The following is a 16,141-nucleotide window of genomic DNA, read 5'->3' as shown; positions in this document are numbered from 1 at the left end:
AACCTGGAAATCTCCTTGCTCACGACCCCATGAGACATGCATGAGCAAGGTTTTGAGGGTGTCCACTCCTTGCAGAACCCCATTTGTTGCTTTAGACCACTCAATACCTTCTGTAATCCTCCTCCCCCTTAGGATCAAGCAAACTGAGCGCTGATTAGGTTTAGTTTTTACAGTTACACTTAACAACATCTCTTGCCCGTACATCCAGCCTCAGGATGATGCTTGTGCACGAAGGTCATCACAAAGACTCTTACTGCGGTAGGGACGAGCTGCCGGCAGAGAGCGCCAAAGCACTAGACAGCAAGTGCTGTGCAATGCATTTGCAGGGCTGCACTTAGCACTGTGCTGCCGGGGTGAAGGGAAAACATCTTTTGATGCTCAAGGACCTTCTTATTAGGGCATTCAGAGGCACAGATATTTTTACCATCCGCCTGTCAGTGTTCCTCTCTGCAAAACAGCATTCCCTTCAGCCAGGCATCCCTTCCCAGCCTGTCCTGCTGCTGCTACAGGCTTTAACGCTGACAGACAGCCTGTTTGAGCTACCAAAAAAACAGAAGGTGGTGCCCATATTCCACGAAACACGGGGCAAGCACTTCACAACACAGTCCACTTTTGGGCAACACCTAGAAATCCAGACACACTTCTCCAAAATCATTAGAGCAAAACCACAGACCAGCAGATGCCAGACTCCCTCAGAAAGCAGGGTGGCATTTTTGCAGATGTAACCTGCAATGTAGCTCACTAGGATGCGGTGTATTTTCTCTTAAGGGTTTATATCTTAATGGACTTTTTAACAAACAGAGCCCTGCAACTGTAATAAGGAGTTTATTAAATCCATAATCTGGGTTAACATGTGCCTGGGTATTCACCTGTTAATTAAAGAGCACGCAGCCCTGAACCAAGGTGCTTATCTTTGTCTAAAGCCACACGTGGATGCTGATTTCTGTGCAATACTTTGATGCTACCCCAGTTTGCTCTTGATGGTCTATCAAAGGCAAATGTGGAATGAGGAGCATGGAAAGGCCATAGATTTGCTGTGATATATGAACACACCAGCTCAAAACACCAAAAGGGATACAGGCTTCAGCCTCTCCTTCAGTATTTTCTTGTCTCCTGCTGTCTGCCACTGTACTGGCAATTTGCATTGCTTCCATCCAGCTCGCTGCTAGCCAAACATCAGCAGGTTTCCTCCTTGGTAGCTGCAACAGCATACAGGTACCACTCGGTAACTTGGCAAAGGTTATGTCCCCTGTCCAACCAGCAGCTCGTCACATGGTGCATCAGGAGCTGGAGTGAGGGTGGGATGCTGCAGGGCACCTATGTCATGTCCCTCTTTCTTCCTGCAGCTCTGTGCCACAGCTCCATGACATCAGTGGGTCATTTTCTGGTCCTCATCCTCAAGAGGAGACACCACTGTCCCGGGCAGCAGCACACACCACTCAGCAGTGGTTCAGGCAGGTCCCTTCTCCATTAAACATCCCATCTTTGAAAAAGGATATCACCACGGGGCTTTAAAGTACAGCAGAAAGTTGCCAGGGCACAATCCAAAAGGTTTTCTAACACATGGGCTTTGTGATTTACAGTTACCTCTTCTCACCACCCAAAAGAGATGGAGCTTGGAGAGATCGTTGTGGCTGAACGTCCTGGTGAGAGGCAGTTGTACGCGGAGCAGAAGCCAAGAGCCCAGGAGCTGCTAGGGAGAAGCAGAAATCAGATCCACCAAGTTTTCAGGTATCTCACAGAAAAAAAGCAAGAATATGGAGAGTGGATGAAAAGTAAGCAGAGGGATATGTTTGGGGCTCTCTGGCTAGGAAGAGCTAGCTGGGAACATCTATATTGCCAATAGTACTTTCAGTGCTGGGGCACAAGACAAGGGACCATTTCACCCCCTGAGGCAGAGCAGAGGCAGCGTGGTTCGAGCTCACTACAATCTTCTGGACTTTTAACCCAGATCATGTCACCCTCAGCAATTTTGCAGATTACACTAAGCTGAGTGGTGCAGTTCACATGCCTGAGGGACGGGATGCCATCCAGAGGGATCTGGACAAGCTGGAGAAGTGGGCCTGTGTGAACCTCATGAGGTTCAACAAGGCCAAGTGCAAGGTCCTGCACCTGGGTCGGGGCAATCCCCATTATCAATACAGGCTGGGGGATGAAGGGATTGAGAGCAGCTCTGAGGAGAAGGACTTGGGGGTACTGGTGGATGAAAAGCTGAGACCCCACCTAGAGTACTGCATCCAGCTCTGGAGCCCTCAGCACAGGAAGGACATGGACCTGTTGGAGCGGGTCCAGAGGAGGGCCACAAAAATGATCAGAGGGATGGAACACCTCTCCTATGAGGAAAGGCTGAGAGAGTTGGGGTTGTTCAGCCTGGAGAAGAGAAGGCTGCGGGGAGAGCTTATTGCAGCCTTTCAATACTTAAAGGGGGCCTACAAGAAAGATGGGGGCAGACTTTTTAGCAAAGCCTACTGCGACATGACAAGGGGTAATGGTTTTAAACTAAAGGAGGGTAGATTTAGACTGAACACAAGGAAAAAAATTTTCACGATGAGGGTGGTGAAACACTGGAACAGGTTGCCCAGAGAGGTGGTAGATGCCCCATCCTTGGAAACATTCAAGGCCAGGCTGGATGGGGCTCTGAGCAACCTGATCTAGTTGACGATGTCCCTGCCCATTGCAGGGAGGTTGGACTAGATGAACTTTAAAGGTCCCTTCCATCCCAAAGCATTCTATGATTCTATGATCATTTTATTCTCAGGAAGGGGATCTCATTGCATCCTCTTGCCATTACCATGGCTGCAAGCATAATTCAGCACAGGCAAAAGACATCTTTTACACTTAATCAGTTATGTGTCATTAGCATCACGTTCCTTATAGCGGTGCCCAGAATCACACATCAGGGCTGGGGACTTAGTCTTGTTTGTAAGTGCTTTGGATCAGCAACCATCTCCTCGTCCGCATGTGGGCTGGCAATGGGGACTTGACTGCTGATTGTGTGGGCAAAGGCTCTTGTATTACTAGCCTTGGGAGATTAATAAGCACTGTGGCTGTTATGTTGCTATAAAATACAAAGCAAGTACTGACCTGGTTTACTCTTCAGACAGGAACAATACATGAGCAGATGGTCTTCGTTAACCAGAATTATTAGGGATTTGGGGTTTTGAGAGGCTATGTGGGACTGTGGTTCCTCTGTCAAGGCTATGTTCGTTAGCAGTACAACTCCAGCAACAGGAGAGAAATAAGAGACAGCCGTGTACAGCCAGGCTGTGCAGTGGCTAACGTTGGTGGAGGAGGTTGGCTGAGATGCCTCCAGGCAGGGAGCTCATCAGGCTGGCAGTGTGATCCCCAGCCACAGGAGAACATCTCCTCCTGCTTTCTCTTTACTCCAGTGGTCCATGCTTGGTAGACAACTTTTCTTACTCGATGTCCTGAAAAGCTTTGGCCACTGCCCGCTGGTTATATTTGAATACTTCCAGTTATACTTGTGTCTAAAACCATGAGCATTGCTGATATATTTCATAGCTCAACACCAAATATTAGTAAAAATTATTTCAGACAAGCCTGGTCATTTTTCTCTAAGGAACTCATTCCTCCCTGGTTGTAACTGCCTGGCTTCCCAACAATGCACAGTCTGAGAGATGCTTGCGAAGCCATCCCTCAACTTGCGCTCCAGCCTCTTGGGAGGGCTCTCCCAGTGATACTGAAGAGATGCAGAGTGGTACCCAGCCCTTCAAAGATCCTCTATTTAAGCTAATCTTATCAGAAAGCAAAACTTGAGACTTGCCTGTAAATACAACACAGGGAAGTGGAAAAGGAGGGAGTGGGGAAGAGAGGAGTTTTTAGGAATAAGTCATTGCTCAGATTCAAAAAGTAGTCTGGCACTTTATGCTGTGTCTAATTAACAATCTAAACTAATTGAATTCACTGTAAATATTTAAGAAGATGAAAGCTGCATATACATATTGCATGAACATATTGTACATGTAAGCAGCCCCTCTTTCTCATTTATTCTCCTTGTATCATGCTTAATAATGCACAGCAGTACAAATGGTTACACCTTTCCCAGATGTGTGGCAGAAAAAGACTTCAAGTCAATTTGCAGTAGAAGAGCCAGCAGCAAGAAGTTTTTGCAGTGCTACAAGACCCTCCTCGCCCCATGGAGATCATTAGGAGCACTGTACATAGATGCCCTCAGACAGGCTGCCCTCAGCCCCACACACATCCCACCTTCCCCGCTGCACTCACCTGAGGTACCCAAGCTTGGTGCCCATTTGCTCTGTCCAGGTTCAATAGTCTTCTCTAAAGAGCAATGGCTCTTTGTCCTTTGGAAATGCCACTTTCCCCTGAGTACAGTTCAAGCTATAATAACTATTCTCTTAATTTAGGTTCCCAAAGTACTTTTTTAGACACCTTTGACAGTTTGACCCCATCTCCTATATACAGTGTACCTCCATGTTCCCTAAAACAGCAAAAGTGTTTCCTTTTCATATTTCCCTATCCACATACAAACTAGTTTCAGTCTTTGCCTAAGTCCCTCTCTGCATCTGAATTATACACCAAAAAGGGACTATCTCCTCATTAAATTTATAGCAGAATCTTAAGCAATCTACCATGCAAGAAAGACTATTCTTTGACCACCATAAATAAGCCACTTTTTTATTAATCCCTCCATGAACTTTATAGCAGTGCTCAGTCCATCCCTATTAGCTTTTCAAGTGTCAGATGCAAAATATGCTCAGACAGCAATAAATCAGAGACCAGTTTTACAGTTCTGTTGATACATTGCCTCTGTTCTGTGGCCAGAAAGTGGCTGTAGAGATGAGTGTGCTTTGAGGGAGTCCTGCTGAAATGATGCTTTATCACCAGCATTTTTATTTGATCTCCTCCAGATAAGCCCCTAATGGTCCAGCTGGTGGACTGGATCTTGCGAGTGACCTCTCAGGTGATGTTTGTCAACAACCCTCTCAGTGGGCTGATCATTTTAGTGGGGATCTTCATCCAGAGCTCCTGGTGGATGCTCATGGGCTGTACTGGAATGACCGTGTCGACATTAACTGCGTTGGCCCTCAGTCAGGACAGGTAGGTGGTACCTCATGTCCAGGCACTTAATAAAAATTGATCCTTATGATATCAGGAACCCGCTGATGGGTCATATATTTGAGTACATTAGAGACAGCAGACTGGCTTTCCTTATGGATGGTTTGCAAGCAGTTACGTGAGGACAGAGCTGTGGTCCAGGAAGAGCTGGCCTGTCCCCATAGTTGGCTGTCTTTGTGAGACTAGACAGTTATCTCTCTCCGGTAGCCATCATCACAGTCATGTAGGTCCTTTGGGTCATGGGAAACCCCCCTAGATCATCATCATTCAACAGTCTCCAAACTCCTGCCTTCCACACACCAGTGCAATCCAATATGCCAGTTACCTCACTGCTTTTTCATCCTTTCCCTACACTCCCTTCACTGTGAGCAGGACACTTATAAATTGTGTTTCAGTGGGTCTCTGTGACAGGTCACCTTCAGCACAGCTTGCTACCTTGCAAACATTTCTTTCCATCACAGATCAGCCATTGCAGCTGGGCTGCATGGCTATAATGAGATCTTGGTGGGACTGCTCATAGCCGTCTTCTCTGACAAAGGGGCTTCTTCCTCCTGTGGCAGTTATATTGATGGCCTGATAAGTGCCACTTCTCCTAGGGACAATTCTCAGAGAATGAGGAGTCCTGCTATATACAGCTTAAACACATTGGAAGTCCCTTCTATGCCAGCAGCTCCAGCCACAGTGGCACTGGAAAGAGGCATTCATTGATGCATAGAGCTTGTGAGGCACGTTGGTAGAAGGTCGAGTGCACAGACAACATTGATTATAGCACATGGACAAAGCAGCCCCACTTCAATGCTCTGCAAATGGCCCTCATCGGCAGGACACATTCAGGGTGGATGGCATTGTGCCCAACACCGCAATGGTTCTTCCTCATCCAGGCGCTGAACCGACCCGGTGCTCTCCCTTGCGCTGAATTCAATCTTCCCCCTCTCAGACATGCAACTAGTCATGACCAAAATTAATTCCTCCAAGTAACTCCGAATGCCAGACAATGTCCTTTCAGAATTAAATTTACCATTTCTAAATATGGACCCTAAAAGCAATGCAGAATCTATCTAACGGCCTTAACTGAAGTTAATTCGAGTCACATTTTAATCACTGTTAGCGATAAGATGCAAGTCATTATTGCATTTCAATGCTTTTAAAATCAGGGTTTTTTTCATATTTTATTTCTTTAGTCATTCTCAGCAAAAGTCATTTTGTAACAACCTCTCAAAACCCAGGACATGTTGCAAGAATATTTAGTTTGTCTTGTCTGCTAGAATTCCTTGAGGCTTTTTATTGAAACTTTAATTTGTTTTTTTAGTTCACAAGACTCGAGGGTAGAGCTGAAAGATTTTGCAATTAGACATTTCAGTGATTTTTTCAATGGATACTTTGAATTTCAGCTTTAGAAGTCAGCATTTCTTTAATTGTTTCCTTTTTTTCTGACAAGATGTATAACTGGCAGAAGCTTTGTATTTCAGCACAGAAATTAGGACACCATTTTCACTGAAGTGCTGATTTTTTTCCTACAGCTACAAGCAAGGAAATCTGTAAACTGCTCTGGGAACCAAATTTGTCATAAAAGAATAGGCTTCATTTGAGATTATACAGGGAGAACAAAGCATTTTTTCCACTGATAGTATCTACACAACAGGACACAAGATGTTGCTTGTGAAATGCCAAATAATTTGGGTGGGGGTTTTTATTAGAACCAGTTTAGTGACTTTCTAGGACTCAAATGCAGCTTCTTGAAAAATTCAAGTCTTTAAAATGAATTTTTGTAAACTGTGCAATGTCCACTGCTACTTGAAGGTTGACCATAAGAGCTGCTTAGCTCACTTATATCAGGAAAGCTCAGCTGGAAGCAGCAGAACACAGTCTATTGCCATCAAGGACAGGACCTGGCCTTTCACTGTCTTCCACATGTTTTCTGGGCCCCATAAAAAACAGATATTATCTTGCCAATATGCTACCACAAAGGCATTCATGCAGGACACCCACTTCAAGTGGAAATAAGGCAGTCTGGAAATGTCCTGAGGAAAGCAGATCTGGTGAGGTTTATATCCCAGGTTCTACAGCCAAGAACTTTGGGAAAACTCATGGTATCTCAAGGTTTGCATACTTTTTAGTGTTCAGTCTCTAAATATTTTGAGGGTCACCCCAAATACTTTACATGCTAAATATACTCAGTCATGTTTCTTAAGAAGGAAGCTCAGTTTTCAGAAAATACCATATGATTTTGGGTGGTACCTGGGCAACACATAGTAACATCAGTCTCATTGACATACGCAGGAGCATCAAGGTCTGGGTCATGCCTGGCACAACACCTTTCACAGCTCTGTTAGGCTCCATATGTCCTAAGGACTACTCATTCCCCCAAAATAGTGTCTAACATAGTAAATATTTTCTTTCTTTCTTAATGGAAGATTTTCCATCCTCTTTGATCAACTCTTCTGCTTTATTTCTCTTCCAGAACCATCTTATGATATCCTTCAAACTATTTAAACAAACAAACAAAAAAATCAAATTAGGTAATTTCCAACTCCCTCTTGCCTCCTCAAGGCAGCAGCTTTTTAGACCATCTAAAGTTCTCCACAGTTCTTCATGTGGCATTCCCAAAATTTGCTCTTCTGTTTCTTGTTAGATTTTTCTACCAAATAAGAAGCCAGATTACCTTTCTCTATCTGTGCCTAAATGCTGTACTGGATGCATTTCTTCGTTGTCTTCCTGAGCCCAGCATAGGTAGCAGAGCGCTTGCACACTAGCCAATTGTCCTGAGAGAAGGGTGTGGAGTTTATACCATCCATGAATGGATGTGATAGTTGTTGCAAAAAGATGAACAGCATTCTGTAACTATTTGTCTGATGCAGACTAATATATTAAAGGTATTCACTACCTGATGTTTCTAAAAGGAATGGCATTGGCTTGCATTTACTAGAGCTTATGACCAAAGTGGTAGGCTGTTTCACCACTGTAAATGTTATGAACAAGTTATATTTGTTTCTCTTCTCCTTCTGTTCTCAGTCCAATCCTGTCCGGTGCTTTGGGATACATCTTCAGTAAATGGGATCTTCCTGTTTTCACTCTGCCCTTCAATATTGCGGTGACTTTGTATTTGGCAGCCACAGGACACTACAACCCCTTCTTCCCTACAATCCTCATCAAGCTTGTAGCATCAGTGCCCAATATCACCTGGTCTGCAATCAATGTGCCACTGGTAAGCTTCACTCCAACAAGTTTATGCTATTTCATTAAAAAGGTTAGTGTGAAGGCATTCAGCTTGGGATAACAATTTCACATGCGTCAGAATGGCTATGTACAGCCAGTAGCAATTCACAGAAATACATGGCTTGGTTCAGTCTGTAGAGGACAGTGCCATAAAAGCCCTAGGGAAAGTCCTGGCTGATCCAGCAGAAAGGCTGATCGAGCCTGAGGGAAAAGAGCTGCTGAACCTCTAACTTCACCTAAAATTGGACTGCTCCAAAACAAGTCTTGAGTGCTGTCAGTACAGAAGCACATCTGGATATACACTCCTGCTGTCCAGATGTGGTTAAAAGAACATCAGCAAGAGAGTTGGTGACAATATGAAAAGACAGAAGAAACATCGGGATTCTGAAGGGACAGAAACTCATTTATACCCAGTCCCCTCAGGTCTAGGTCTAGCTCTAGCTCTGGAGGATCACCTTCCCAAAGCAGCATAAGGGTAACTGATATGCTTCATATAATATATAATAAACTCAAATCAACCAGGCCCACCATAGTATTATTGCCTAGGAAGGTTACCATTTTTCTCCCTCACTAAAGTCACCTAAACCCCCCCCAAACCCCCAACCTCCCACCCCCCCATCCACCATATTACCATCCCAAAAGAAATAAAAGTCCATATTGGACTGACGAAGTTCAAACCAAACAGTGAACTAACTCTGGTTCAAAGGGCATGAGAGCCCACATTTACCCATCAGTCCCACTCAGAGCCAGGGTTGCTTCCTTCCTTTCTAACCAATAGCTTGGACAAAATAACTGCTGTGTCCTTCTGAGTACAGAGATACAATAACATGCCCTTTTCTACTGGCTGCTGCAGCTCTTGCAACCCATCCCAGTCGGTGTTGGTCAAGTGTATGGTTGTGAAAACCCCTGGACTGGAGGCATCTTCCTTGTTGCTTTACTGATCTCCTCCCCACTTATTTGTTTACATTCTGCAATTGGATCAATGGTGGGGATGTTTGCAGGTAAGAAATATTTACCAAAGTCATTTTTTAACTAGGGTATCTTGACGCTAGTCATTATATGACTCTGTCCAGACTTGAGAGTTGCACGGACTTGAATGTACTTGGGACAACGCTCCTATTTTTGAAACTGTCTCTAAATTTGGAAGGTCTTTTACTGAAGGTCACACAACATGGTGAAGGCAAGAACAGAAGCAGATTTTCTTTAAGCTTTGAATTTGTTATTAGATTTGTAACTCAGGCAGGTGGTTTGTTCCACCTTGCTTAACCCTCCTGCCATTGGATGTGATGAATCCCACAGAGATGATGATAAAGAAACCTAGAGAAATAGTTTCAGAAATGATCTCTTGCCACCACATGTTTTAGTGTTTTAAATTACCACCACATGCAGATGTCTACCTCAGAGCTGATCAGAAGAAACAGACTTTTCTAGGATGCAGTTCATTCTATCCTGCTGCAGATTTGTAAAAATAGCTAAATGAATGCCACTCAGAATGGTCTGTCTCTCCACTAACCAAACAATCTTAAATTAAGACAGATGAATCTGACCCTTGAAGTTAAACAAGATTAATACCACTTATGTGACCAATTGTAATAAAAAAACATGATGGAATAAGTGTAGTCTGAGACAACCACCTTAGAAAAGGCACAGTCATCCAGCAATAAGTTCCCTGTGCTCTCAAGCACTTTGTACAAGATGTGAGCTGCCTTATATTTGTTTTTTTAAACAAAACTATCCATGATTTGTATAGTTAAGAGCATTTGGCAAGTTTTGTACAGGTCTGACATTTAATCTAGAAGAGAAAGGTCAGGGGAAAGTATCTGGGGATAAGCATGGTGATGAAACAGAAGCCAAATGAGGACATTATAGCAGGAAATGTATTAATCTTAAGAGTGACATGAAGGTGGCCTGTGCACTACATATTGTGCTCTTCTTTTTACTGGTACTCCTGAAGCCTCTGAGAAATCCTGCAGAAGAACCTATGAGGTCAAGTTTGGAGCAGACCCTCAGCTCCCAACCCAGTGGAGAATTTCCACAGCAATGATGGAGTGACCACATCTAGTATCTAGACCACATCTAGCAAAGGTCACTAGGAAGAGATGGAAAACCCTGCTTACTCCCACAAAAGACACTCAGCTGCGCCTCTGGTATTCAAGATCATGGTACGTATGAAGTTTAAACAGTATACGTGAGCACACCTTTATGCAAGAAGGACACCCAGGTGAGAAGGTCCTCCTACACTCTGGCTGGATCCTCCATCTGGTCATCTGGGGGACTAACTACAACACATTCAGTGCATACGCAGAAAGTTTTGCCTGAAATAAACCTTTGAGACTGGGCCAAATTCCAACCCTAGGGACATTATCAGAGCTCCAAAATAATGAGCTTCATTTGATTTCATCCTTTTTCTGCATGTGCGTGTTATGCAAGTGTGAGCATGGTTAAATTTTTCTAGATGTCATAGGGAAGAGACAATGGATTCCCAGCAAGTGATGGGTCCTTCTGCAGATATCTCTCATACCTGACCTCACAGCCCTACCTTTTGTCTTGCAGCACTGAGCATTGCATCACCATTTGACAGCATCTACCTTGGCTTACACAATTACAACTGTGCACTCATGTGCATTGCAATTGGGGGAAGGTTCTATGCTTTGACCTGGCAGACTCATCTGCTGACACTTGCCTGTGATACGTATCTTTTACATAAAGGGAAGACAAAAATTTATGCAGCCAGGCAGTCTATGAGTAGTACAGGTTTAGAGTCAACATTGGCTACCACTCTGCTGCAAAACTAGGTACTATGCAAGAACTATTTCTGTGATGGCATCAGAGTTGAGCTTGGATGTGCAAGCTGCAAGTGCAGAGAGAAGGGCCTTTAGGCCCTGATAGCCTAAAAACATCTAGAAAGGGTGGAAGTACTGTTTGTGAAAGGAACACAAGCTATGCCATGAGCAGAAGTTTAACAAATTAGCAACTCAACAGATTCATAGAAGCAGCCTTTTCGTAACCATATGTATCATTAGAGGAACTGTGTCATAAGAAGAGAGCTGTTGCACAAGGTCAGTTTAAAATCCATCTACTCAAAGACCCCATCTCCAACAGCAGCCAAAACCAGACTTTATGGGAAGAGTTTAAGAACAGTATATCATATATAAAATTCCCATGAAGATTCACCCAGCCTCCAACCATTTGCATTTCAGTAGTTTTCTGTCCTGAGCACAGTTTCTGGATTGCTCTATAGCTTTCCCTTCCTTGACTTTGTCTTTGGGTGCCTTATCTTCTGCTTTGCCACCTCTGACATCCTAGGGCAAGGAGGCCCACTGCTAACTGCTTGTGGTTTGAAGCCACAGGACAGACACTGGTGGAGAATTTCATAGAATCATAGAACAGAATCATAGAATCATTTAGGTTGGAAAAGACCCTTAAGATCATAGAGTCCAACCGTTAACACTGCCAAGTCCACCACTAAACCATGTCCCTAAGCACCACATCTACACATTTTTTAAATACCTCCAGGGATGGAGACTCAACCACTTCCCTGGGCAGCCTGTTCCAATGCTTGACTACCCTTTCAGTGAAGAAATTTTTCCTAATATCTTATCTAAATATCCCCTGGCACAACTTGAGGCCATTTCTTCTAGTCCTATAACTTGTTACTTGGGAGAAGAGACTGACACCCACCTCGCTGCAACCTCCTTTCAGGTAGTTGTACAGAGCAATAAGGTCTCCCCTCAGCCTCCTCTTCTCCAGACCAAACAACCCCAGCTCCCTCAGCCACTCCTCATAAGATTTGTGCTCTAGACCCTTCACCAGCTTCGTTGCCCTTCTCTGGACATGCTCCAGCACCTCAATGTCCTTCTTGTAGTGAGGGGCCCAAAACTGAACACAGTACTCGAGGTGCAGCCTCACCAGTGCCAAGTAGAGGAGGATCCCTGTAATCCCCCACTGCACACAGGTCAAGTTGTGCCAATTAAAAATAAATTAAAGATAAAAGAAATGTCACCGTCACTTGCTCTTGACAAAACCACATTCTTCATTCACCATCCATCTTTACAGAGCAGATAGGACCAAATGTAGTCCACATGGCCAGATGCAGCATTGGGGCATTTTAACTAATTGTTGAATTATAACATTAATCCTCACATTGGGTAGCTGGCAGGATACTTGACTGTGCATTTGGAAAATATTACTATTTCTGATAATTTCTTTGGAGAGATGAGCAAGATTTTTCTCATCTTGAGCTGTCTTTGGTCTTCTTTTCTCAGCATTATTTTGTGCCTGCTCTGGAGCAGCTCTTGCTAATGCGCTGTCTGTGGTAAGTTTGAGGGTTTTTTAATGGGGTTTTGGTTTGTTTGTTTTAACTGTATTTTGATTTGTTATGATATAATGCTAAGGAAGTTCCTTGAAATTCTCCATGTCAGTTTTGACAGCATTGAAATGAGAATGCTGCAACCAATGGCAGGTCTTTTGTACAGATTCTCTGTCAGTTGAATTGTGCACTTGCAGACCCTGCAGCTGATAATAAGATTTCAAAGACTTTGAAGTATGTCATCCACAGCAGGATTGTGCATGTATATGTGAATTCCAGCAACAGCAAGCGGTTTGAGATGCAACACTTAGTTGCAGGCAATGTTTTTTAACAATTCCCAATGATCTAAATTTTTCCTTACTTCTTCTGAGATCTTTCTCCCACCCTACCCACAGATATTATTTAAGTTTGATCTGGATATGAGAACTAAAATGGGGGGGGAGACTGTTCTCTTAAATACAAAATTGTTGTATCTGGACAGATCAAGAAAGAGGTGAAGCCAGAAATGCCAAGCCTTGTTTCTTCTTTAAGATCTGAGAGATTAAAGTAAAGCCATATTTTAATAAAATTGATTTAGTAACTTAAAAGAAAAAAAAAATTAGAACTAGCAGCTTCATGCATTAAATGTATTCATCTGGCATCCACTCAGTGCCGTGTAGGTCCCTGTAGATGGGTTGCTTTGTTAAGCACACCTGCTTTTGGGATGCATCAGAAAAAATGAATATTTACTTTTTCTGCTTGTGATCTTGTTTTTGGCAGACCTCAAGTCAGGTCAAGAGGTGGGGTTACAGAGCAGGACTGAGGGTTGGATAACACATGGGCATCGAGGACAGTCAATATGTGTGAATAGTACTCTCAGTACATGACATTTTACAGGACAGTGAGGGTAGAATTCAGTTCATTTATTAGAGAATTTAAATGTCTATGTGTGAGCTGGGTGTCTTGGCTTTCATTACAGTCAGCAGAGCTCTGGAGCCTGATTCAGTTGCTTCAATATTGGTGCCAAGTGCCATTCTGGCCAACAGCTGCATCTCCAAAAGGACTGAGGTCTCCAATGTGGGATGCCTTACGTAGCCCCATACATTTCCAATAAACTAGATACCTCTGTGTGAGCAGCTGAATTGACATTTGGTAGCAGAGGAGCTTCCCAGTCCTCTAGTGACCAGCAGGAACCTAGCTCACATGTAGCCCCCGCCATGTAGGCTCCTGCATCTGAGCATCCTCCTCTGGATCCAAATGGGGGATCCTGTACAGGGGGGTTCAGGAAGGCATGTCCTGTGTCACACTGTCCTCAGGGAAAGCTCAGGCTCTCCCAGCTTCTCAAATGCAAGAATTTAGCAACAGGCAGAAGTTAGCAAAGGGAACATGCAAAAAGAGGTATCAAAATCCACCTATCTGTTTGTCCTTTCCCCTCCTGGCTTGGGCTGCCACTCTGCACCTGGCCTTTCTGCTTCTCCGCACTTCTCTTTTTGCTGATAAATTCAGACAACCCAGCCATCTACAAAATCCCCATCTGTAAAGTCACCTACTCAGAAACCAACCAGATCTACTACCTGAGAATGAAGGGAAGAACATCAGAGAGCAGGAGAGAAGAGCAGAAACCCTCCAGTGACTCAAAAATAAGCATAGGAGGCACCCCTCTGTGCACCCCCAAAAACTGCCACATTTACTGATTTCAATTGTCCATAAGTGTACAGTTTTGGGGCAGGTTTTCAGATGCTATCCAAGCACACCATAGCCACAAACACCATCTTTGGCAGTGGTCTGCAGGCTGGGGATTTGACATCCCACGCTCTGGAGAAAACATGATTTGCCCTTGAGCTAAACTTTCCAAAAAGCACTCAGATAACAGAATAATAGATGCCTTATCAATCCACATGCTGTTAACTTGAAAGTCACCTCTTATCAATAATAATTGCAAGAATAGGCAGAAGAACATTAATGTTGACAAGAGGCTGTATTTAATTTCAGATGTGTAACTTAACAAAATAAATATGCTGAGAAGGACTTGGTATCAAATAACAATAAATAATGTAAGAACTACGTCAAGAGCTGCACTTCAAATTAAGAACATGTATATTTGAAAGTGGAATAAACAGTGATCTCTTCCTTTCTTGTGTCCCATCAGTGTTTAACCTTCTTAATCCTTCTTAACAGCTACAACATACACAGGTAAATGTTCTTACAGAGTGCATCCAATTTTTGATGCCATCTCCTGACTCCTTGTTAAGTGCCAAGACAATGAAGGTATGAATATATATGCTTTAATCAGACTAGAAAAGTGACTAGCTAGCAATGATCAAATATTTTTCTTTTTCTTGCATCATTTTCTGTCTTACAAATAGATCTCTCTCCTGCTGAATGCAGGATAGTAGGTCTGAATCCCTACATGCATCCAGTGGGAAATAGGAAAACTTCATGTAAAGAATGAGATAAACATTTACTGCTGGTGGCAGTTACTGCAGTTCTTTCTCTCCTTTTCCTAGGGCAGCAGTTCCCTTGCATTAAGCCAATGAACAAGTCAAAGGCTCCCCTTGATGTTTGTTGGGTGTCAGACTGGGATCTTCTCATGGGTCTTCAGTGTCTGGCCTGCCCCAGAGAAACCTCACGAGGTATCATCAGAGTTAGTCATGGGAAACTGAGGACCCTCCTGCCAATGTTCTTCCTGGGGGTTGGTTTCTAACAAGCATAAGGTGCGAGGAGGACACTGCCACTTTATGCCTTCTCCAAGTCCTTACAACAGGGAAGGGCCAATTGCCCTAAAGAGGACTTTTCTTGGGAATCTTTTCCAAAACCTCTGCAAAACAAGCCTGACAGAAAGGCTTCCTTATTCTAAAGTCATTTCACATGATCAGTTTAAAATCACAGACCCAAAAGACTTGAAGATTTAAAATGCAAAGAGACTATGCAACCACAAATATTCATATCAGACGCTGTCCTTTCAGCCTCTTGATGTGGGGCCATTTTGAAGATTCATTTGAGGGTCTTTGAGCAGGTGGGAGCCCAGCTCTCATCCAGTACATGGACCTTTTTAAAAAAGGTGAGCCTGGGTACTGCTCATGGGACCATTTGTGCCTTTATAAGCAAAAGACCAGCAGCTGCCAACACTTCTAAACGTCCCCTAGAAGGAGCATCCAAGATTGAAGTCAGCCTGGGAGACAAAAATATGGTGCCATATAAGTATGTTGAGATGCTTTTTAAACAGGTTAGGCCATTCCAGGGACTTTTTAGTAAAATTTATGTCCTACTTCCTCCCCTATCTGGATGACAACAGATTTGAGATTCCACCTGGCAGGACAGCCTCACACATGCAGATAAGTCCAAATTTCAGTAGCCAAGATAACCCTGTCATTGAACATTTAGGGATCCAGTGAGCTTTGCAGCCATTATAACCTCTTCCACACTCCAACTTGAGCACCTGTGTTACACCTCTGTCCCATTTTAGACCTCAGGCTAACCTCTGAACCTGACCTTACAAATGCCCTCCAGGAAAGCACCGAGGGCACGAGCTGGCATTCC

General features: G+C 43.7%; 1 protein-coding gene and 1 pseudogene across 2 annotated transcripts in view; both read left to right on the top strand.

Annotated features, from left to right (window-relative positions):
• The window catches only part of LOC309601921 (HAUS augmin-like complex subunit 1), a 303,238-nt pseudogene that overhangs the window by 88,531 nt on the left and 198,566 nt on the right, over positions 1–16,141 (top strand). The gene's annotated exons all lie outside the window — the stretch shown is intronic.
• On the top strand, positions 1,610–14,295 carry LOC309601687 (urea transporter 2-like; the record flags this gene model as incomplete). Its single annotated transcript, XM_082334854.1, is given in 9 exon segments — positions 1,610–1,775; positions 4,890–5,079; positions 5,559–5,636; positions 5,638–5,673; positions 8,110–8,302; positions 9,167–9,314; positions 10,867–10,998; positions 12,579–12,628; positions 14,041–14,295. Coding segments are annotated over 9 exon segments (1,248 nt in total).

This window comes from Platalea leucorodia (assembly GCF_965183815.1).
Source record: "Platalea leucorodia genome assembly, chromosome: W".
NCBI classification, from domain to species: Eukaryota; Metazoa; Chordata; class Aves; order Pelecaniformes; family Threskiornithidae; genus Platalea; species Platalea leucorodia.
This window is presented reverse-complemented; position numbering and strand designations above follow the sequence as displayed.